The sequence below is a fragment of the Arachis stenosperma genome, chromosome 5, assembly GCF_014773155.1.
Source record: "Arachis stenosperma cultivar V10309 chromosome 5, arast.V10309.gnm1.PFL2, whole genome shotgun sequence".
Lineage (NCBI taxonomy): Eukaryota > Viridiplantae > Streptophyta > Magnoliopsida > Fabales > Fabaceae > Arachis > Arachis stenosperma.
This window is the reverse complement of record NC_080381.1, coordinates 3,130,048-3,152,872: the sequence shown is the minus strand read 5'-3', so window position 1 is coordinate 3,152,872 and position 22,825 is coordinate 3,130,048. Positions and strand designations below refer to the sequence as shown.

General features: G+C 35.5%; 3 protein-coding genes and 1 pseudogene across 5 annotated transcripts; all 4 read right to left on the bottom strand.

Moving 5' to 3' along the window:
- Nucleotides 1-324: 324 nt before the first annotated feature.
- Nucleotides 325-1,941, bottom strand: LOC130983211 (WAT1-related protein At4g19185-like; annotated as a pseudogene).
- Nucleotides 1,942-6,796: 4,855 nt separating this feature from the next.
- Nucleotides 6,797-10,058, bottom strand: LOC130983243 (WAT1-related protein At3g45870-like). The gene is made up of 7 exons (XM_057907450.1): nt 9,738-10,058; nt 8,971-9,033; nt 8,760-8,876; nt 8,419-8,668; nt 7,766-7,921; nt 7,441-7,592; nt 6,797-7,320 (listed from the first exon to the last, which is right to left on the bottom strand). Exons 1-7 carry the CDS (start codon nt 9,941-9,943, stop codon nt 7,176-7,178), a joined length of 1,089 nt encoding a protein of 362 aa, XP_057763433.1. The 5' UTR covers nt 9,944-10,058; the 3' UTR covers nt 6,797-7,175.
- Nucleotides 10,059-10,215: 157 nt separating this feature from the next.
- LOC130980083 (WAT1-related protein At4g19185-like) lies at nt 10,216-12,811 on the bottom strand. The gene is made up of 7 exons (XM_057903707.1): nt 12,487-12,811; nt 11,970-12,032; nt 11,748-11,864; nt 11,380-11,647; nt 10,989-11,144; nt 10,696-10,847; nt 10,216-10,552 (listed from the first exon to the last, which is right to left on the bottom strand). The coding sequence occupies exons 1-7, from the start codon at nt 12,675-12,677 to the stop codon at nt 10,417-10,419; spliced, it is 1,083 nt and encodes a 360-aa protein (XP_057759690.1). The 5' UTR covers nt 12,678-12,811; the 3' UTR covers nt 10,216-10,416.
- A 3,009-nt stretch (nt 12,812-15,820) lies between these two features.
- On the bottom strand, nt 15,821-19,567 carry LOC130980081 (WAT1-related protein At4g19185-like). Of its 3 annotated transcripts, none has more exons than XM_057903704.1 (7): nt 18,938-19,567; nt 18,273-18,335; nt 18,056-18,172; nt 17,585-17,870; nt 16,823-16,978; nt 16,430-16,581; nt 15,822-16,254 (listed from the first exon to the last, which is right to left on the bottom strand). In XM_057903704.1, exons 1-7 carry the CDS (start codon nt 19,156-19,158, stop codon nt 16,053-16,055), a joined length of 1,197 nt encoding a protein of 398 aa, XP_057759687.1. In that variant the 5' UTR covers nt 19,159-19,567; the 3' UTR covers nt 15,822-16,052. The 3 variants fall into 3 exon arrangements, with proteins under 3 accessions (XP_057759689.1, XP_057759687.1, XP_057759688.1); XM_057903705.1 differs by having other exon boundaries at nt 18,056-18,099; nt 18,938-19,110; XM_057903706.1 differs by lacking the exon at nt 18,938-19,567 and having other exon boundaries at nt 15,821-16,254; nt 18,056-18,099; nt 18,273-18,323.
- Nucleotides 19,568-22,825: the final 3,258 nt, after the last annotated feature.

The window sequence follows — 22,825 nt, the reverse complement described above, 5'->3', positions numbered from 1 at the left end:
TGGTTGTGTCACTTGTCCTTTTCTTATTTTATTATTTCCATGCAGTGTTGTAAGAAGGTGTTTATTTTTTCGGTTGAGACATAACTTTATATAACATCACTTTTTATTTTTCTGATAGGTGTTGCCTCTTAAATATTCAATTTCAGTAACATAGTTGGCCCACAATTGGCATAAATAAAAAATTGAAATTGCAGAATTAAGCTCCTTAGCAGTAATGGGCTTTTTAACACACTGTCTTTTCATGAATAAGCGGCTCAAGAACACAAGATTCACATGGAATGGAATAATTTGAGCATGAGTAGCTAATATATACATTTAAAATTGACAGAAACCAAATATGGAAGAGAACAGTTTTGATGCACACCAATATTCAATATTACACAATTCAGTTCAGTTCCTTAACCCAATGACTAAGGGGATGCATTAATTTTGAGCTTTCTGATACACTGTCTTTTCTTGAATAAGTGGATCAGACACACATGATTCATCAGCAATAACTCCAGCATTTTCCTGCTTTTCTTTGTAAGATCCCCAGGTAACAATATATAGGCCAGCAATGATAAAAGTTCCTCCCAGTATACTATTGTCATTCAAAAAGGAAAAAGGAATAATAAGAAATAAAAAATAATTCCAAATTCCAAAATGGCACTTTTAGATGCCAAAGAACAAAAATGTATCAGTGACTTGAAGCAATAGCAGCAATACCTACCTTCCCAAGTAAAGAGGACTACCAAGGAAAATTAGAGATAGAAGGTAGAACATGCAGGTAATTATCATCTTAAAAGAAATACTTTTCTATCAATTTATGTTTCTTGTCTTTGTAATTATCATCTTAAAAGAAATACTAAACACACCAAATCTACACTAATCACTATCATCAAATGGATATATAACACAAAAATTAAGGATGAATACCTGAATGGCTAGATAAGCACCCAGGCACATGCAGTGCCCTAGTAAGGACATAACCCCAAGACTGAATTGAAGTAATCCTATATTCTTCAACCCATCAATTAACAATAATCCAGATGCATTTTCTGATACATTCTCCAACCCTGCTTCCGAATTTCCTATAACAACTGGACCATGATACAACACCATCGATATGGCACCCGAGACACAGACAGTAGTTCCTCCAACCTTGGCCACACCTTCATACCTTAACAAGTTCACTTTTTCTATGCTGCATGAATAAGTTAAGATATGTCATTAAACCATAAAAATTATATGCAGAAATATATAGGAATCAATGATACAGAAAAACTGACCCCATGATTGCAGAAAACAGAAATGTAAAGACCGGAACGGTTGGCTCTAAGGCAGAAGAATATGCCGAGACCAATAAGAAATAGAAGCAGGTTGCCAAGTACCCTGATCAAAATTCAAGAAGCAAAGCAAACAAGGATTATTCTATATATATAATATGCATGCATATATAACTGAAATAATTAAGTGAGTAAATGAAGAAGGTCACCCAAATAATCCAAGCAAGAAGAATGAGACTAGTAGGCCCTTAGTAATGGGGGTCTTGTATGCCTATAAGTGATGAAAAGTAAATCATAAGAAAACACAATAAATTAATATAATTAAGTTATATTATAGGATCAAGTCTCAACATTACTTGTCATAGAAGTAAGCAAGGGGAGCAAGGACAGAAAGGCCAATGAGAACTCTGTAGACACAGAACACTATTTGGTTCACACCATCATTTAGTGCTACTTTGGCGATGACATGGTAACCGCCATGGATCATGGGCACCATTAACATCACCAACTGTGCCTTCTATGCCTCACCACCACCACCACACCCCCCAGTGATGATCCTGAACCATTAACCGCCATCAACTCTAATTCTTAAAAGAGAAAAGAAAGTTTTCAGCTTTTAGCTCAGTGCTAATACTACTACTAGATTTTTTTGTCTTTGACCAAGTTGTTGGTTACTAGTGGCTGTTAACTTTGAAGCATCAATAACCAATAATAATTGATAAATAATGATAACGATATTGTACAGAGGTGGCAACATGCACTCTACCCACGGTACCCAACCCGACTCCACCCGGTCGGGTAGGGTTTGCCAACCCGATCTGCAGCGAATAGGTAGGGTGCGGGTTGATCGCACTATATATATATATATATATATATATATATATATATATATATATGTTATATACTTATATAAAAATATGTTTTAAGTGGATGTTGAATTAAAAACCTCTCACTAAATGCAAAAGATCCTTAGCCACTAAAAAAAATTATTAATTGATAATTTAATACTTTTTTACATAAAAATCAGTTCTATTTTAAATTATCATCAAGTTATATAATAATGTTGCATCTGTTTATAACCCGCTGTTTAAGAACGGGTAGAGCTAGAGTTGGGATATTCTCAACTCGCGGATAGAGTAGGGTTAGGGTTGGCTCCAAACCTTACCTTAGTCTAACCATTGCCACCCCCTAATATTGTAGTTGAATTGAAGAACTTGTAGACTTGGCTTCTCTATCAATTGTGTCATTTGATCATTTCTGATTTTATTTCTAACATGGTTTAAAGAAGCATACCAGGTAATGCTTTTTCATGTTTCATTGGTGTTTTTTTTGAAGGTTCTTGTTGGCCTATAAAAAGGGGTTGAATCTATAATTTTTTTTTTAAACTTAATTAATCTTGCCTCAAACCAGAAAATGTAATTTAGCTTATGTTCTGTCTTCGAGATAGATTATGAGGAAACAATTTCATTTTGTCTCGTAAATCGTGAAAAACAAAAAGAGAAGATGACACAACCATGTATCCTAGTTCAGTTGTCTCGTGCAATACAACCTACATCCAGTCTCCATTATAACAGCGGTAAAAATTTCACTATCATATCAAATATTACATACACCAATTTCCTAAGATTCAACCTAATCCTATCTGGGACAAATTAAGCTTCTACCTAAACTTGACTTAGCTAGGTAACTTCTTATACTCTCAACACACTAAGGCCCAAATACCAACTTAATTAAGCTCCTTTTGATAAAATAACTTAAATAATAAATGACTCTGTTAAAAGTAACTTATAAATAATTTATTTTGTGTTTATATTTTTAACTCTAAAAGTGCTTATTTTATAGAAATATAATGAAAAGTAAAAGTATTATAAAAAAAGTCATTTTTTTTACTTTTCTATAAGCTCCTAAATAGCTTCTTAGAAAGTTGTAATTTTGTTTTGAAAATTGCACCAGACATTAATATTACTACTTTTCATAAATCAAAAATTAAAAAAAAAGTTACTTCTAAAATTTTTCAAACAGGCCCTAAGTGTTTACCCAACTTAGCAAGGGATATAACTTAGACAACAGAAATACATTCAAAAGATATCTGAAATAAATCTTGACTTTTCTCTCAAAGTTCCTCTCTTTACTTTTTCTCTCAATGATTTTTTTTTAATGCTTCTTTTTTATGCCTTTTACCATTGAATAGAAATAAAGAACATACAAACAGAATACTTAATGATAAACCATAAAGGAGATGATGATTCATAGTTCAAACTTTATATGTTGAACCCAACTTTTGAACTCTCAAATGTTGTTCTTTATCTTGACGGAATGCTCCCTTTAGTGTAGGTACAATGCTTTCAAGACTTCAAATTCTATTTGTGAGGTTTCACTCTTCTCTCTTTCGGGTTCTCTCTCCTTGAACGAAAGTGAAGATTGTTTTCCTTTTTGTATGAACTTTGTTTTCTCTCGGCTAGGGTTGTTTACAAGGTCAACTTCTTGAATCTTGAGCTAGCTGATATTTTCCTTTCTTTTTCTTCCAATAGTCTAAAAAATCAGGGATTACAAATCAGTGTTAAGCACGACAGCAGAGGGTAAAACAGTAGCAAACTAGCAATTAGCTTTTCAGAGAGCTTGACAAAATCCAAGCCCTTAATCTTGTGCTTTGTCCCCAAATTTCATTATCAACCATTGTTGGGAATAATACACCATTCCCCCTTGAGAAAACACCTTTGACAGAGAAATAAAATAGACACAATCACAACACAAGAATTTAACGTGGAAACTCCAATTACCGGAGAAAAAACCACGGCCGTTGTCAAATGACAACCAGAGAATATCATTATGTGAAAATTGTTACAACACATAGACTTCTTACTCTCTAACACCAGCACCCCAGTACACCCACACTCTCTCAAAGCAAATATCTAACTACACCTCACAACACTCTCTAATCAAAGAGTACAGAGGAAAGAAAAATTAGATACAAGCTTAAAGTGTTTCTGACTGGTGCAAAAACAAATGGAGAACTTAGCCTCATATTTATAGCCTAGGCCACCCACTCCATTTGCTATCCTAAGCAATGTGGGACTAATTCAACCAAATCCTAACAATCTCCACCTTGATTGAAATAGTCACACATCTTCAACTTCCATTGTCAACACCGACAATTCTTTGCTGCCATTGTCTATACCGACAATCATAGTTCAGAGAACTATCATACTCCACCATGAAAGTATACTCACTTGGAATTAGACCACTCCAAGCATTTCGCCTTGGTACAGATCGAAACCTTGCTGAAAATTCATGGTGCAACTTCCAAATTGGCTTTTCCTGGAAGTTCTTCAGCCATCGACCTAACTCCGCCACACACCTTGCATCTCAACGCCAACCAATGCCCGTGTGCAATTGTGGACCCGATTGCCACAACTTATCCTTATCCATGGCAGTGCGGTAATACCATGAGGATACTTCTTGTCTTCTAGAGAACATCATCTTCTCTCATAGAGAGAGCAATATTGCAAGTATCAGATTGAGAGTCTTTTTCTGAAACCGCATTACCTGGACAATTTCTCCTTACATGCCCAGGCTTTCCACATTTCCAGCATGTTACACTCCTTCCACGATTTCCTTTTCCATAATTGTCACTTCTAGCTACAAGCGCCAAATCTGATGAAGTGCTACCCTCATTTTTCATTCTTCTTTCTTTAGCAATGAGCTTACTGGCAACTTCTTCAAAATTCAGAGTTTCCTTCCCATACATTAAAATAGGTTTAATATACTCATAGGAAGAAGGAAGAGACAATATGAGCCTCAGTGCCTTATCTTCATCATCAATTTTCACTCCAATTGCCTCTAATTCAGAGACAATACCATTGATAGCACTAAGATGGTCGGAGATTTTCACATTGTGATCCATGCGTAGATTATGGAACTGCTCCTTCAATAACAACCGATTTGAGATGCCCTTTGCCTGATACAACCCTTTGAGTTTATCCCAAAGTTCCTTGGCTGTTTTCATTCCTTGCACATTTGCAAGAACATTCTTAACCAAACACAGGCGAATAGCACTTGCAGCTCTCAAATCTAGTTCCTCCCAATCTTCATCCTTCATACCAGAGATCATCTCCTTCAACGCCTTGTGCAAACCTGATTGTATCAACACATCCTTGACTTGTATTTGCCACAAGCCAAAATTGATTCTTCCATCAAATTTCTCTATTTCAAGCTTCACAGCACTTGAATATCCTGACATTGTTGCAACTGTATACTGGAATAGTATAACTCAACTGTAGACCGTGCACTAGGAAGGGTCCCCAGGAAAGAGAGGTGGGTCACAATGGACACACTTAAATACCAAGTCTTTCCTTAGCCAGAACCTTTCCAAACTGCACTCTCACAGTGTCACACTGCCTTCCAGCAACAACAACAGCAACCAAAGATCAACCTCAAGCCACAGGACAAAATTCTTTTCTGAAGTGGAAGGTCAGACTAGGCTGCAACCACAGAGCATACTAAGAATAAATCCCACCGAATCGAAGCTCTGATACCACTTGTTGGGAATAATACACCATTCCCCCTTGAGAAAACACCTTTGACAGAGAAATAAAATAGACACAATCACAACACAAGAATTTAACGTGGAAACTCCAATTACCGGAGAAAAAACCACGGCCGTTGTCAAATGACAACCAGAGAATATCACTATGTGAAAATTGTTACAACACATAGACTTCTTACTCTCTAACACCGGCACCCCAGTACACCCACACTCTCTCAAAGCAAATATCTAACTACACCTCACAACACTCTCTAATCAAAGAGTACAGAGGAAAAGAAAAATCAGATACAAGCTTAAAGTGTTTCTGACTGGTGCAAAATCAAATGGAGAACTTAGCCTCATATTTATAGCCTAGACCACCCACTCCATTTGCTATCCTAAGCAATGTGGGACTAATTTAACCAAATCCTAACAACCATTAATTTACAGCATAGCAAGATAGCCACTAATTTCTTTAACTTACTTGAAATAGTGATGCAGAAAAAATGAGAAAAAAGCAAGCAATTGACTTGCATGTAAATAGAAACAAATTACATTTAGCCTTTTTTATTGTGCTTAACTTGCTTTTTTTTTTTTATCTTGATTTGACATGGCTTCCTTGATTTTGCTTTTCTTTTCTTCCTTTTTGGTGTTAGAATGAAAAAGTGAAACTCCATTTTTTTTTTCTCTATGCTTTACCCGAAGTGAACTTAGAGAAGCTTACGGTTGCTTTCCCTTGGGCTTGATTGGCATTGGGCTGGGTTGCTTTCCCTTGGGCTTGATTGGCATTGGGCTGGGTTGTGGTTTTAATTTCCATTCAACTGCCTTGAGATCACTTTGCTTTTGTCATCACCAAAATATTATTTGTTTGCTAAACTCAACATTCTTAATTTATTACACGCCAACTTTCATTGGATGTCCATACAAGGTTGTGTCCTTATCAAAAATACCAATAGACAATTCTATTAATAACTTCCATCAATAACTCACAAAAAATAGAAAAATATAGAAAATGTGTATGTATAGCATTATAGATATAGTAGACATATATGTTTATTCTATTCAATTTCATTAACATAGTTTTGCCCACAATTGGCATAAGTAAAGAATAATATAGAGTAAGAGATATGATGTGAAACATATAAGCAGAAATGAAACTGCATAATTAAGTTCCTAAGCTAATAATTTTTTTTTTGGTTTTTCACGGTATCCTCCAACCCGGTAGATCAGGGACTAATCCGTCGCGATACTGAGCTCCATTTAAGGGTTTGCCGCTGGCCAATGGGTTGCTGCATGCACAAGGCGGGATTCGAATCCCCGACATTTGTTTAACCTAAGCTAATAATTTAAGGGAAGCATTAGAGGACTATGAAATAATGAGCCTTTTAACACACAGTCTTTTCATGAATAAGTGGCTCAGAAACACAAGATTCACAAGGAAGATTTTCAGCAGCATCTGCCTGCTTTTCTTTGTAAGATCCCCAAGTAACAATATATAGGCCAACAATGATAAAAGTTCCTCCCAGGATGCTGTTGTCATGCACCAAAAAATAAAATAAAATTAAAAAAAAAAAGATTAGTGAGAAACTTTAAAGTAAAATATAATTTCAGAATGCATCAATAACTGGAAGCAATATATAGCAGCAATACCTTCCCAAGTAAACAGGACTTCCAAGGAAAATTAGGGACAGCAGGGTAGCGAATGCAGGTTGAAGGGAGTTATATAAGGAAACCATAGTTGGCCCCAAAATCTTGTTGGACCATGTTATGAGTCCATAACCAAGAGCAGATGCAATAATTCCCTAAAGGGTGAAAAGAAAAAGAAGAAATAATTTATCATGAACTATATGTTGAAAAACCAGAAAAAATCTATTACTCCCTCCATTATAAGTCATTTTAACTTTTTTTTTTGTTTCATTTGTAAATCAATATATTCGGATCCAATGTTAGAGACTTAAAATTTTTGGTGACTCACAGCATAAAGAACAGCAAGTGTTTCTGACTGTGTCAAAGTCCAGTCAGTTATCCCGTCCGTCATGAAAATCGATACTATCACCATTAATACAGTTCCAAAGAAGTAGGAATATGCTGTGAGGGACAGGTTTGTGGGGTACTTTTTCAACAATTTTGCCTGAAAATATAAGTCATAGAAATAAATTAGAAGTGACAACTACTTTCCATGTAGCAGAACCTACCAGCAAATATTGAAGTGTGTAAATTAATGAATTTGATAAGCCCTCAAACTAGAAGCAGATAATTTGTATCAACTATATTTAGAATCATAGTCCAAAATAATGAATCCTATTATCAGTGACATAAAAGACTTGTTTGAATTTGAATACTATACCTATCCAAAGTTCTCAGTGTTTTTCATCTGAATCATAAGAGATGTGATAAGAACTTGAAGTGCTGATATATGACAAAGCATTAGAAAATTGCATTCTCAATAACTTGGGCATGTAAGAGTTTGGCTCATGGTGGTGGTGGCTAATACTGGCAATGTCAGATTACATTAATTTTTCGATGTATCAAAAACGTTAACACAACATTGATTGCTGATCACTGATTATTACCTTTTACCTTAATGCTATAAATATATTTAACACTACATAACAAAAGGATACAAACCTGAATTGATAGATAACCTGCCATGCACATGCAATTCCCTATTAAGCAGATAACCCCAAGTTGGAATTGATCGAATCCTACATCCTTCAACCCAGATGGATTCTGTGATACATGCTCCATTCCTGTTTCTGGATTTCCTATAACAACTGGACCGGGATACAACACCATTGATATGGCTCCAGAGACACAGATAATAGTTCCTCCAACCTTTGCCACACCTTCATATCTTAGCAAGTTCACTTTCTCTGTGCTGCATCAGTAAGTTAAGGTATCTAAAATATAAAAATGATATGCCAACAGACAGAAATAGGAATCCATAAAAGGGAAAGTGTGAAATTGACCCCATGATTGCAGAAAACATAAATGTTAAGACTGGAATGGCTGGCTGAGTGGCAGCTGCATATGTTGGATTGGTCAAGTTTAGACCAATAAGAAACAAAAGCTGGTTGCCAAATATCCTGATCAAGATTCAAGAAGCGAGAATTCTGTATGTATTAATATAACAAAAGTTATTAATTATATAAACTGAAATGAGTAAATGAAGAAGCTCACCCAAGTAATCCAAGCAAGAAGAATGACATGAGTAGGTGCTTAGTAACGGGCGGTCGCGTCTGCCTATAGACAACATGGTAAGGTAAGGATACCACATATTACAAATGAAGTGAAGATAAAGTTTGAGTTCTAAAGTTTGAAAATGTGTAGGACTGTTAAATTTGCAAAGAAAGCAAGTATTATACATTTCTAGTATAGTACACTTTTTAGATTATTATTCTTGTTTCTCAGTTCCTGTTATCTCATTATTTCTTATTTTTCATCCCAAGACACTTACCAATTACAACTATATCTACAACTAACACAGATCCTGCTACTATTCACAATTGAAAGGCCTAATCTACCAAATGAAGTCAATGATAAGGGTAAAAAAAAATGCTGAAACCACAAAGTTGCAACACTGGCCCAGTTACAAATTATAACAATCAGCAGCAGCAGAACCCTTTGTCCTTTATCCCTTAAATATTTCCTTCTATCCCCCAACTTTGTAGAAATATTTTCTGTTAAGAGGTGTGCAGAAATAGGATTTTGTATGGATTTTGTAGAATTTTTTAACAAGAAGATGTTGATATATAACAGCTTTTTGTAATCATTGAAAATCAGAATACACACTCTTTATTATTTCATTAGTCTTATCTTTTTCTTTAAACAGTCATATATAGTGTTAAGTCAACAATAAGAAGGAAAGCATATAGTTAGTTAGCTCTTTTTAATATAATTAATGGTTGAAACAAGTGGGATAAATAAGAGCATAGATAGTTACATACCTCTCTAGGAAATAAGCAAAAGGAGAAAGGACGAAAAAGCCAATGAGAACTCTGTAGACACAGAAGACTAGTTGGTTGACTCCATCATTGAGTGCAACTTTTGTGATGACAGGGTATGCTCCATAGATTAGGGGCACCATTGACATGGTCAACTGTGCCTTCCATGTCTCACCACCCCTCACTGATCCTGAAGCACCATTTTCCATATCACACCACTGTAATTTCCACACAATCAATCACACACAAAATGGGGAAAGTGGTTGTCAAGAAGGAAGGGAAGTTTTTGTCTTTTAGGCATTTAGCTCAGTGGGTGCTACTAGATCTTGGTGTTTGATTAAGCTAGTATTGTCTTCTATCAGCAATTAAATATTATTTTTTAACTTGTCTCAATCAGCATAGTTGGCTAGCACAGGTTAGTTAGTGACTTAGTGATAACTCTAGTTAGTTTGTAAGTAACTCAGGTTAGTTTTGTGTTGATTTAATATGACATTTCACATAGATAAAATCAAATATACAGAAATTAATTTCAATACACAATGAAAATCAATGTGTTGCTATCCAATTCTATTACAATCATAGCATAATCAAATACACAAAAATTGCATAATTCAATTCATTAAGCCAATGACTTATGAGAAACATTGAAGGGTCCCGGAGTAACAGACTTCTAAAATGTTGGCTATTTCTGAATCAGTGGCTCTGAAACACAAAATTCATAGGGAATAACTCCCTCATTCGCTTCTGTCTGTCTTTCTCTGTATGATCCCCAAGAAACAATGTATAGGCCAGCGATGATAAATGTTCCTCCCAAGATACTGTTGTCATGCACCAAAAAATAAGACTGATAAGAAACTTTCAAAATAATAAGATATAATTTGAGGATGCCATTTCTAGATGCCACAGCTCATAGAACAAAATGCATCAGTAAGTGGAAGCTATTAGGACTTAGGAGCAATACCTTCCCAAGTAGACAGCACTTCCAAGAAAAATTAGGGAAAGGATAGTAGCACATGCAGGTTGAAGGGAGATATATAGGGAAACCATGGTTGGTCCCAAGGTCTTATTGCTCCATGTAATAAGTGCATAACCAAGGGCAGATGCAAGAACTCCCTGGAACAAAGAAAAAGGGGGAAATATTAGCTTCATAAACATGGCTTATGGATGTAAATGGACCAGAAGATGATCAGCATTAAGCAATAGCAAACAAGGGCTCATGAGGATGGAGATTGATTTAAAGATTCAGACACTTACAGAATAAATAACAGCAAGAATTTCGGACCCCGTTAGAGTCCAGTCAGTAATCCCATTAGTCATAAACATTGATACTATCACCATCAATACAGTTCCAAAGAAGTAGGAATATGCTGTGAGAGATATATTTGTGGGGTACTTTCTCAATAGCGGTGCCTGAAAAGAGATTGAAACAAATTGGTTCAAACTGGAAGCAAGGAAATGAAGATACTTCCTCCACTCAAATAAATGTCTCCTTTGACAAATTAGTACATCTAAAATCATGTATCAGATATAGTTATATCTAGATAAAACAATCTTTTGATGTATTGATTTGTCTCAGGTGACATTTAATTTGAAAGGATGGAGTGATTAAAAGTCATTTAATGGATACAAAAAAAAGATTAGATACCTGAATGGCTAGATAAGCACCCATGCACATGCAGTTACCTATTAAGCACATAACACCAAGACTGAATTGATCAAATCCTATATGTTGCAAACCATCAATTAACCATCCAGATGGCTCAGTTTGAGATGCACTTTTCATTACTATTTCTTCATTTCCTATCACAACTGGACCGCGATAGAACACCATCAACAAGGCACCAAAGACACAGATAATAGTCCCTCCAACCTTTGCCCACCCTTCATATCTTAGCAAGTTCACTTTTTCTACCCTGCATAAATAAGTTAAGGCATGCTTTACTGTGTTTCAAACATTATATTATATGAAAACTCAGAATTAGAAATCAAAAAGAGTGAAAGTGAGAAGCTGACCCCATTATTGCAGAAAACAGAAATGTAAAGACAGGAATAGCTGGCTGTGTGGCAGCAGCATATGTTGCATTGGTATACTTTAAACCAATAAGAAACAGAAGCTGGTTGGCAAATATCCTGAACAATATTCAAGAAGCAAACATTATTTATGCATTAATAAAACACTATAGTTCTTACATCACTGAAAAATTAGGAAATAAGTGAGTATATGAAGAAGCTCACCCAAGTGATCCAAGCAAGAAGAATGACATTAATAGCTTCTTAGTAATGGGTGGTCGCATATGCCTATAGACAACATGGTAAGATAAGGATATCAAACATTATGATAAATTGAAAAAATACCATCATAATAAGGGGACAAAATAGTATAGACTATACTTAAAGTTTCACTTCTATACTCTTGATGTTAAGGACTGTCAACTTAAATGTGCAAAGAAATTACATTTCCAGAATTTCCAGAACCATTAGCAACAACAATCACACACAAACATAGTACATATATAGAATCAGGTTCTTTATGATAATTATTATTAAATGCCTCAAATCAATTTCCAAAAAAAGTAAGCACATTTGATTTCAGTTAAATGGAAAGCATGTTCTATATTAACAAACAAACAAACAAAAAAGATTATTTTTTAAAAAAAAAAGAAGGAATCCGTACAACTATGATAGCGATGACTCCAATAATTGCACCTATCTATCTACAAGTAATGGAGAAAGTGAAGAGAAATACACATACTTTTCATGGAAATAAGCAACAGGAGCAAGAACAGAGAGGGCAATGAGATCCCTGAAGACACAGAAGACAAGCTGGTTGACACCATCATTGAGTGCCACTTTGGTGACAACATTGTAACCTCCATAGATTAGGGGTGCCATTAACATGGCCAACTGTGTCTTCCATATAATTGATCCTGAACCAGTTGCCATCTCACAAACACTTGAACTGCAAAATGGGGTTGCTAGAAATGAAAGAAAGTTTTCAACTTTAACTTCGGTGCTACTTGTCTTGGTTCTGGTATCTTTTGAATCTAATTTTGCATTCAAGCAATGATGATGTTGACTTCAATATTTTGAAGACAAGGCTGCTGTTCCCTATTTGTCCAGACACTTGCACAAGTTGCTATCATGACAATCACTAAATACACGTGTTTTTTTATTACAATAAAAAAACATGGATTTAGTTTTAGATTACTCTCAAATTAAAATAGTTTTAACCACAAACTCTTGAATAGATTTATGATTCGCGACGAATTAATCTTTGATTTGTCAAAGTAAAAGATATTATAAGAAAAAAAAATTAGACATAAATTTAGTTAGTTATATAATGTCAACAAAAATAACTAGTTTACGTAAACAATTGTGTAAAATAATAATTATAGCAGGAAAAAATGAAGAATACATTTTTAAAAAATATTAATTTGACAAAAATAATTAAATATGAGATATATATTTTTAAAATTTTGATGGATTAAATTTGGATGTCATTTTTTTAACCATATTTAGAAGAATGTGAGATTTCTATTCGTAAAATTAGGTGACATTTATTTAAGTAAATCTTTCACAATTTTATTTTTACATTAATAATTACAAATTTTAAAAAGAAAATGGAAAAAGGATGAATTTTATCCCCATTTTTATACATCTTTAAAATAATTATTTAAATATTTCTGTAAAGAATTGAACCAAATACACAAACTTCTTGTCAGTACAAAAAATAGTTTGTGTTATTTTTTATCAAACTCATACTATTTTTTTAAAAAATTATTAGTTACATCTTGAAATTATTTTTTCTGTGCCAAAATTTTATGTATGCAATTTTGATAATTTGGTTCTTCTTCTAAATATATTATTTGAACAAAGCAATGAATTATTGAATTTTTTTTGTCTTGTGAATTATTGATACTTTAAAGTGCACGTTTGTTAATCGAATTTTTTATTTTTAATATTGGAATAGTAATAGTATTTTTTTTAAATGTGAATTGTTGTGGTGTTATTCTCAAATGTGGAACCGTTTAATTAGAGAAGTAGAAATTGGACTGTTCGATTTAGTAGAAATACAGAAATTGAACCGTCCGATTTCTAGAGGTACATAAATCGGACATCCGATTTGTGAAAAGTACACAAATCGGACGGTCCGATTTATATTTAAAAAAATTAAAAAAATTGAAGTACATAAATTAGACTCTCCGATTTATAAATTTTTCACAATTTTAAAAATACTAAAAATTATCGTATTAAAATATATCATTAATTTTACTTTCATAACAAAACAAAATAGCTTTGTTAATCCCACAAATCACAAATGTGGTGGAGAAAGTAATCTTATTGGTCTTAGACTTTCTACTTTCTAATTCCTAGGTCAGTTTCAAAAATAATTGATACTGATAAGTGATAAAGACCACAGACACATATTATAATATTTTATTTTCTGAAAATGCAGATTGGCCCAGGTAGATGGTGGTGTTTGTTGAATTTTGTGATGGTCGAAGTTCCACGTGTGTGATAAAATAGATATTATGTGAATTCTATGATATTTTTTATTGTAATATTTAAATTTTTTAATTTATTTTTAAAAATAAATAATAAAATGTTTAAAATAAAAATAAAATATTTAAAATTTATTATATTATTTATTTGTCTTTTTTTAACAAATTAGCCGTAATGTGATAGATATTATAACATTCGCTTTAATTATGAGTCATAACTTAATAAAAATTAATAGTTAAATTAATTTTTTAAAAATAATATAATTTTTTAAATTTGTTCCTACAAAAAATTTTTAATTAAATTAATTTATTAAAGATTAAAAATTAAAATTTATCTAATTTGTATTCTAAAGATATATATTAAGATAATAAATTAAAATATATATTTTTTTAAAATACAAAAAATTTAAATTTTTAATACATTTATTTTTCATTTATTAAATAAAAATATTTAAAATAGTTTATTAATAGTAGTTTTATTAAGGATACATGCTAGCTAAACACTAAAAATTAATTATATTTGTCCTTCAATCACTCCATTCACAATTTTCGTCAATAATTAATATTTGTGAAACATTAATTGACAACATATATGATATTTGACATGTTTAATTAAATATTTACCAAATATATTTATGAACATCTATTAATTTAGTCATTTTTTCAATTACATAAATCAGTCCAGCTATACATCCAAGTATTTTTGACAACTAAGTCCAACCAAGTTGGTCTAAATTCAACAAAAACTACTTTCTTCGTATGCGCGTTTCAATAACGTAAAACATGTCCTTCTTTGTCTTTGTCTTCGCGTTCTTCCTTCTTCTTCTTCGCTTTTCTCCTTCTTCGTCTTCGCATTCCTTCTTCTTATAATTTTTTTGCCCATATTTTACGATATTCTTGACCGACTAAGAATTAATTTGTCGCGGATCGAATTTCTATTTAAGAGTTAGCTACTGGCCAATGAATTATTGTTATATATATACATGTTCTAAAACCGGACCGGACCGGCCAATTCAACCGGATTAATCGGGAATCGAGTCGCCAGGCCAGTCCGGTTGACACCCAAAACCGCTTTGCAAAAAACTAGTGAAAAACGATCGAACCGACAGTTAACTAGTGAACCGATTGAACTGATCCCTTTTTTTTAGGTCCGGTTCACTCCCCTCCCTTCTTCAAAACAGTGCGTTTTGAATTTTGTTTTTTTTTTTAAAAAGGAAAAAAGGGGCAAAGGGAGAGGGGGTTGTTCACTATGTTGCCCTTTTTTTCCTTTTCTTTTTTTTTTTAATCAAAATTCAAAACGCATCATTTTGAAGAGGGGAGGGGAGTGAACCAAGCCTAAAAAACCGGTCCGGTTCATTAGTTAACCGTCAGTTCGACCAGTTTTTTATCTTTTTTTTTTTTTTTGCAAGGCGGTTTTGGGTGTCAACCAGCCTGACGACCAGTTCCTGATTGAACCAGCCAATCCGGTTTTCAGAACATTGATACAAATTCACCCGGCATCAAATTTATGAGGAAATATTTTACTCAAGTGACACAAAAATACATTTCAAAGCCCTGGAGTATTTTGACTTAAGATACAAAATCACATTTCAAATTTGGTCTCCAAATTTAAGCACAAAATTTCATTGCAAAATGTTTAGGCCAATTTTGATATTTTGTCCTAAAACGAGATAAAATGTTCATTCCTACAATGATAGCAGACACCAATTTTCGGATGAAATTTTACATAGACAGGATCAAACATAGAATTCACAACTAAAAAAATGATAGCATAAACCAATTTTTACATGATATATATATTGCATAATTTATTTCCTTAATCCAATGATTTTGGATTAATGGAAATGCTGGATGACCCTGAAATAGCATGACCTTTCTGGTATGCAGTCTTTTCATGAATAAGTGGCTCAGACACCCAAGAAGCAATAGGAATAACTCCAGCATTTGCTTGTTTTTCTTTGTAAGATCCCCATGTAACAATGTATAAGCCAGCAATGATAAAAAGTCCCCCCAAGATACTGTTGAAGTTTTTGCCATGCACCCAAAAGAAAAGAAAAAGGATGAGCAAAGAATATGCAAATTTCAAAAGGCTAAATTGCTAGATGTCTGTGGAAATTGTTTAGAAACAATACCATTTTTGGATGATATAGGAGAAACAAATGCATGAGTAATTGGAAGCAATAGGAACAATACCTGCCCAAGTAAATTGGACTTCCAAGGAAGATTAGGGACAGAAGGGTAGAAAATGCTGGTTGGAGGGGATTGTAAAGGGAAACCAAAGCTGGCCCCAGAATCTTGTTGCTCCATGTAATGATTCCATAATTAAGGGCAGATGCAATAACTCCCTGAAGAAACAGGGAAAATATTTGTCAAAAACTATATATTAGAGTCTCCACCAAACAAGATAATATTTGTATGAAACATAGCTAGCAATCCGTTTCAATGAAACAGCAGAAACAATGAACAGGTGCCAAATTTAGAGAAGACAACTCAAATGTTAGGAAGAGAATTGGACTGGATGCTCAATAATAAGTGATAACTAACAAGGGCTCATGAGATTGAAGATCGATTTAAAATTAGACTCACAGCATAAATAACAGCAACTACTTCTGACCGCGTCAAAGTCCAGTCAGCCGATGGATCAGTCATGAATATCGATGATATCACCATCAGTACAGCTCCAAAAAAGTACGAATATGCTGTGAGAGATATGTGTGCATGATACTTATTCAATAATGGTGCCTGAAAACAAGCCATGGCAATAAATCAAACACACCAAGTTGCATATAACATAAGGTCAGAATGAATTGGTTCGCAAAAGTTGATGAGCAAGCACAACTAATCTGATCAATGTAAATATATGCCATGCCTGACATTAGGATTGGAGCTTCCAGAAAAAATTCACTTGGGAAGATCTCTTATCTTCCATCATGTTGTATTATTCTTCTGTTAGTATTAATGATATACTTCAATCCAAAGGGGAAAAAAGAAAGTTATAACTCTGAAAAGCATTCAGAAGCCATCCAAATCCTATGCCAAAGAGTGAGTATATAATGTGTGTTTTATGAAATGTGGTTCAAGTGAATCCAACAAAGATATTGGTTTAACAAACAATAAAATTTACTGGCATTTTCGGACCAAATAATTTTATCAAGTCAGGTCAGAAAACATTTTAGCAATATAGAGACCTATATATTCCAAAGTAAATTATCTCTAGGGAAGTGAAAGAACTGTTTGCAACAGAAGAAACTATAACTACCCAATCTCTATAGTCAACACCCTTTGTCACAAGACATGTGAAAAGGAATCGGAGCCATGAAAAAGAATAGTCAACAAAAAGGTACATACCTGAAGGGCCAAAAAAGCAGCCATGCACATGCAGTTTGCTATCAAACACAAAACCCCAATATGAAATCGATCTAGTCCAAAATCTTGCAAACCATCCATTAACCATCCAGCTGGCTCTGGCTGACCTCTGGCACTAATTTCAGTTAGTGCTACATGGTCTAGATCTGAATATCCTATCAGAGCCGGACCTCGATACAAAACCATCAATACAGCACCAAAAACACAGATGAGAGTTCCTCCAATCTTTGCAATCCCTTCATATCTTAGCAAGTTTACTCTTTCTGTACTGCACGAATAAGTTTAGGTAAGCATTTTACTGAATGTCCTAGGGTAGTGGGATATGCTTATTAACATACACAATTCCGGTTGACAGTTTAGAATGTGCATTCGCTTCTATAGGCTCTATAGAAAAAGAAAATTTAATATTCGGTTAACACATGAAGTAAGAAATCGCTTAAGAGTGAAACTGACCCCATCATTACAGTAAACAGAAACGTAAAGACTGGAATTGCTGGCTGCGTGGCAGAAGCATATGTTGGATTAGTATAGCTTAAACCCATAAGAAACAAAAGCTGGTTGCCAAATATCCTGATCAAGATTCAAGAAGCAAACGCAGTATACGTGATAATAAGATTATTGTTCCTATATTGCCAAAACAGTAAACAAGTGACTACATCAAGAATCTTACCCAGTTAATCCAAGAAAGAAGAATGACAGCAATAGGCGCTTCGTGATTGGGGGCCGTGTACGCCTACAGGCAACATGGTAGATTAGGAAATCACAAATAATAATGAAATAAAGATTTGAGAATACCGTCAGTGGAAACAATAAAACTCAGAGCTAAAACTGTTTCTAAATTACTTCGAATCTGTAGAACTGTTAAATGTGCAAAGCAAGTATGTATAACCTATGCTGTTAGGTGCCAACAATCAAAATTAGCAGTCTTCCTGTATAAGATATAAACATGATTAGCAGCCTGGAACCAGTAATAACAATCAAGCACAAACATAGTACATTTCTTGAACCAGGTTTTAGATTACTATTGTTCATTGCCTCAAATTAATGTCCAAAAGGAGTAAGCCATTCAACATCAGTGAAATACAGAGCATGCTCTAAATTTGCAGGAAGAAATTTCTAAATAATTAATATTTTCATACAAATAGAATGTCCCTAAACAGTGGAAAGTGCATCAATAAGAAGAAAATGCAAAATAGTAATTATTCCAACAGGTTAAATTTTTCTACAACAAATTGAAAAGTAGTAATTATTTATGGCTAAAAACAGAACACAATTAAAAATTTCTTAAAGGTGAATCCGTAATGATTGGAGAAAAGGGAGATAAAAAGAGCATACTTTTCATGGAAATAAGCGACAGGAGCAAGGATAGAAAGGGCAACGAGATCCCTGAACACACAGAAGACTAATTCGTTGACACCAACATTGAGGGCCACTTTTGTGATGACATGGTATCCACCATATAAGAGCTGCACCATGGCCATGGCTAAATGAGCCTTCCATGTATCAGCACCCACTGACGCTGACCCTGACCCTGATCCTGAAGCTGATCCAGCCATCACAAACCCACCTTTTCTTCTCGTTCTCTGTGGAATTCTGACAAACACCTCGCAGACAAAGAAAAGAAGAAGAAGATGGGATGGTGGTTGTTGGAGATAGAATGAAACACACGCCAAATCAGATGCTTGGTTTGCAAGGCACACACAAACAAACACGCGGAGAGAATTTAAGGGGTGACTGAAAATGAAAGAAAGTTGAGAGCTTTTAGCTCAGTGGTGGTTGATCTTGGTGTTTTGATCGAGTTTGTGTTTGTGGGTGGAGGAACTCGTCTCCGATGGAAAAATAATAATATCTGCTGTATATGTGGACTGCCTTGTCAGCTCCATGGTTGTCGTAGAAACATTTTGTGATAAGAACAACGTGTTGAACATACGTGGAATATTTTGTTGGTTTTCTAATTTGTTGCATGTGCCATCATCATCCCACTTGTTAACGTTGAAGTTTTGGTTCATGAATTGATCATCGAACTGCCACTTCCAATTCATGTTTCCTGATGATTATGACAGTAGTATATGAATTTCATTTTCAACTATGTTTAAAAATTGTGACTAGTATAAAATATATTAAAAATAAATTAATAAAATAAATGTGATTGAAATATTAAATAATTATGTGAAATATTTTATATAGTATATTAAGATTAAATTTATCTTTATATATCACGTTATATATACACACAAAAAAGTCTATGTATAGATAAAATATAGGGTAAAAAACCATAATAAGCCAACTGGCTCAAAAAATAACGTAAATACGCCAAAGCAAAAATCGTTTCAGCAATAAGCCAGACCGCATTTTTATATAATTCGAACCAGCTTGGTTCGAACTAGAAATGGTAGTAATTCGAACCAGGGTGGTTCGAATTAGGTTATTTTATTTGTTAATAAATCGAACCAACCTGGTTCGAATTATGAATGAATGTAATTCGAACCAAGGTGGTTCGAATTATAGAGAGAAAGGGTTTTCCGTGTAAATCGAACCGGGCTGGTTCGAATTACACAAATCATAGGTCGAACCAGACCGGTTTGAATTAGGGTGAGACTGACTGAGCTGTTTATCTATGGACGAGGCAGATCCGAATCGGCCAAAGAGGTGCGGCCTATGGCGCCAACCCGGCCTATGTCACCATTCATAGTTCGAACCAGACCGGTTTGATTGTTTATGAATAATGCAACACTTTCCGTGGATGCACAATTTAATAAGAAAAAAATAATCACTAAACTGTTTCAAGATTCGTTGATCGTACGAAGTGAATGTCCCACAAGAGAAATAAAAAAAAAAAAAAACATAGGTGAACAGACTACAACATAATAAAGTAAATGAACAAAATTGGTGGAGTGAAAAAATGGGTGACAAGACATAACACTGTCACCGAATTTCAAATATGATGACGGAAAAGACTCTAACATGCCTCTTTGTTTGAAATGCTCTTCTTTGGGGTTAACTTAGCGGAGAAGTATTATTTAAAGACAATAATTAAAATAAAATATTATTCAGTAATAAAAATTAAATATTGGAAACTGTCCAAACTATGGAAAAAAAAGTACAAACCACTATCATACATGATTGAACTTTAAAGAAAAAAATACATGAAACATGAATCATCTAAACAGATGCGACCCAGTGCCACAGCGACGGGGTACCCGTGCCCTCTGACCTCGGCGGATCAACGGCTCCACATCCTCGATGTCATCCTCGTCATCCGGTGGGGCAGGCTGTGCTGGTGGCGCAACATGCAGGGGTGTCGCCGAAATCCCTGCGACAGACTGTGATGCAGCGGTGAAGGCGGATGGAGGAGTACCTCCGAGACAGAACTGGTGACCAGCGGATGAGGATGGAGGCTCATTCAGATCAACATCTAACGGGGCCTGTGTGCCTGAGGTCTGACCACCACTGCGCGGAGTGGCCTCCCCCTGCATGATGGCGCTGATCTCGTCAAGGAAGCGTGGACTCCCAAAGTCCCCAACAAGCGTGTCTGACCCAATGAAGTCTGACCACTGTGATCCGGAGATGCGCCAAGGTGTCCCCCCCTGCTCAGGCTGGTCATCGGCTGGCACACCAACGAAGTAATCTCCAAAACCTCTGGATGCACAACCTGAAGTACGTCCGGAGTAGTATACGGCATCCATAGAAACTGCAAAAGGAACTCACCCTTGTCAGGGCAACTTTATCACACAACTAGAAATGCTAGATTCTAAAAGGAGACTTGTTAAGTAGCATACTCACCTCCCCATCCTGTAACATGTCTATCCTGAGCCTCCACATCTCCACTCTAGGACCCTTCTCGCTCCCGGAAGGGTTGTAACCTGACCATCTGCACCATACACATTTGTTACATGAACAGAAATATAAATGACTACGCAGTTATGTATGTCAAATTGAAATAGAGAAGGCATAGTATAGTACCTGGATGCCAATGGCCAGCTCGACTCCTCATATCCTGCTGGCCTAAATCGAGGAAAGCGCCAAAAGATCCAAGACTGGAGCAGCTGAAGCGGGCCCGCTAACTTGACCACATGTCTGTTTGCCACTCGGCACATGCACCGGTACAACCAAGCCAGTGCGGCGGAACCCCAGCTGTAGGTACCCATCTCCTCCAGCCTAGCTACGTACGGGAGCCATCTGATGTGAATCCGGTTCCCGGACTTGTCCGCAAACAGCTGCGTGCCCAACAACATCATGATGTACACACGGGCATAACGGCGCACAGTCTCATCATCAGCATCCTCAGGGCACTCCCCGAAGGTCTCCTGAAACCAGCTGCAGTTCACTGCGTACTTCTGAACCTGGCTGGGAGGAGGTATAACTCCGAGCAACTCCTGGAACCAGACCCAGGCTGGACGGCCACCCTCGATGTATATATGGAACTCGGACAAGCACCCGCTCACGTAACGGCCGTCCACTGGCAAACCCAGCTGGTATGCCACGTCCTGGAGTGTGATGGTGCACTCTCCGAACGGCATGTGGAACGTGTGCGTCTCTGGACGCCATCGCTCTACGAAAGCACTGACAAGAGCCTCGTCTAGCCGGAACCATCGGTCGTTCAGCCTTGCAAGATGGTATAGACCTGCCATCTGCAAGTACGGAACGTATCTGTCATCAAGTCGCATGCCCTGCTGCCGCCGCATGCTCCTAATGCATCGCTGGGGCTGCTCACAAAATGAAACGCTCAGTTAGAACCGGCTTGAAATCCAACCACAACCATAAGCAGCATCATAAATCATCACATACCATTCTGCTAAATAAGACCGCATAACATTACATGAAAGATAACCAACTAGAAAACAAATCCATAGACCGCACAACTAAACCGCATAAATAAACCAGCCTAACGAGAAACAGCTTAACTAAACCGGTTTACGTAAAAGAGCTACGGTAAAAACAACTAGCATAAAAAAGTCAAACAAATCACCAACATAAAACCACTAACGAAAATCACCTACCCTAAACCACTAACATAAACCGTTTGCATAAACCACTCGCAAAAACCGCTAACACAAACCACCAACATAAACCACCAACAGAAACCACTAACTTAAACCACTAGCATAAACCACTAACAAAAACTACTAACATAACCCACCTACATAAACCACTAACATAAACCACTAACATAAACCACCATCTAACCCACATGCAAAACCACTAACATAAACCACCAACAGA

Excerpts from the sequence above, each read along its gene's own strand:
- LOC130983243 (XM_057907450.1), bottom strand. The coding sequence starts at position 9,943 with ATGGAAAATGGTGCTTCAGGATCAGTGAGGGGTGGTGAGACATGGAAG. Across the intron at positions 9,034-9,737 it reads TTTGCTTATTTCCTAGAGAG|GCAGACGCGACCGCCCGTTA; the intron begins GTATGTAACTAT and ends TGTTGTCTATAG. Across the intron at positions 7,593-7,765 it reads CACTTGCTGTTCTTTATGCT|GGAATTATTGCATCTGCTCT; the intron begins GTGAGTCACCAA and ends TTCACCCTTTAG.
- LOC130980083 (XM_057903707.1), bottom strand. The coding sequence starts at position 12,677 with ATGGCAACTGGTTCAGGATCAATTATATGGAAGACACAGTTGGCCATG. Across the intron at positions 12,033-12,486 it reads GTTGCTTATTTCCATGAAAA|GCATATGCGACCACCCATTA; the intron begins GTATGTGTATTT and ends TGTTGTCTATAG. Across the intron at positions 10,553-10,695 it reads AGTGCTGTCTACTTGGGAAG|TATCTTGGGAGGAACATTTA; the intron begins GTATTGCTCCTA and ends GCATGACAACAG.
- LOC130980081 (XM_057903704.1), bottom strand. The coding sequence starts at position 19,158 with ATGGCTGGATCAGCTTCAGGATCAGGGTCAGGGTCAGCGTCAGTGGGT. Across the intron at positions 16,979-17,584 it reads CTGCTTTTTTGGCCCTTCAG|GCACCATTATTGAATAAGTA; the intron begins GTATGTACCTTT and ends GCTTGTTTTCAG. Across the intron at positions 16,255-16,429 it reads AGTCCAATTTACTTGGGCAG|TATCTTGGGGGGACTTTTTA; the intron begins GTATTGTTCCTA and ends AAACTTCAACAG.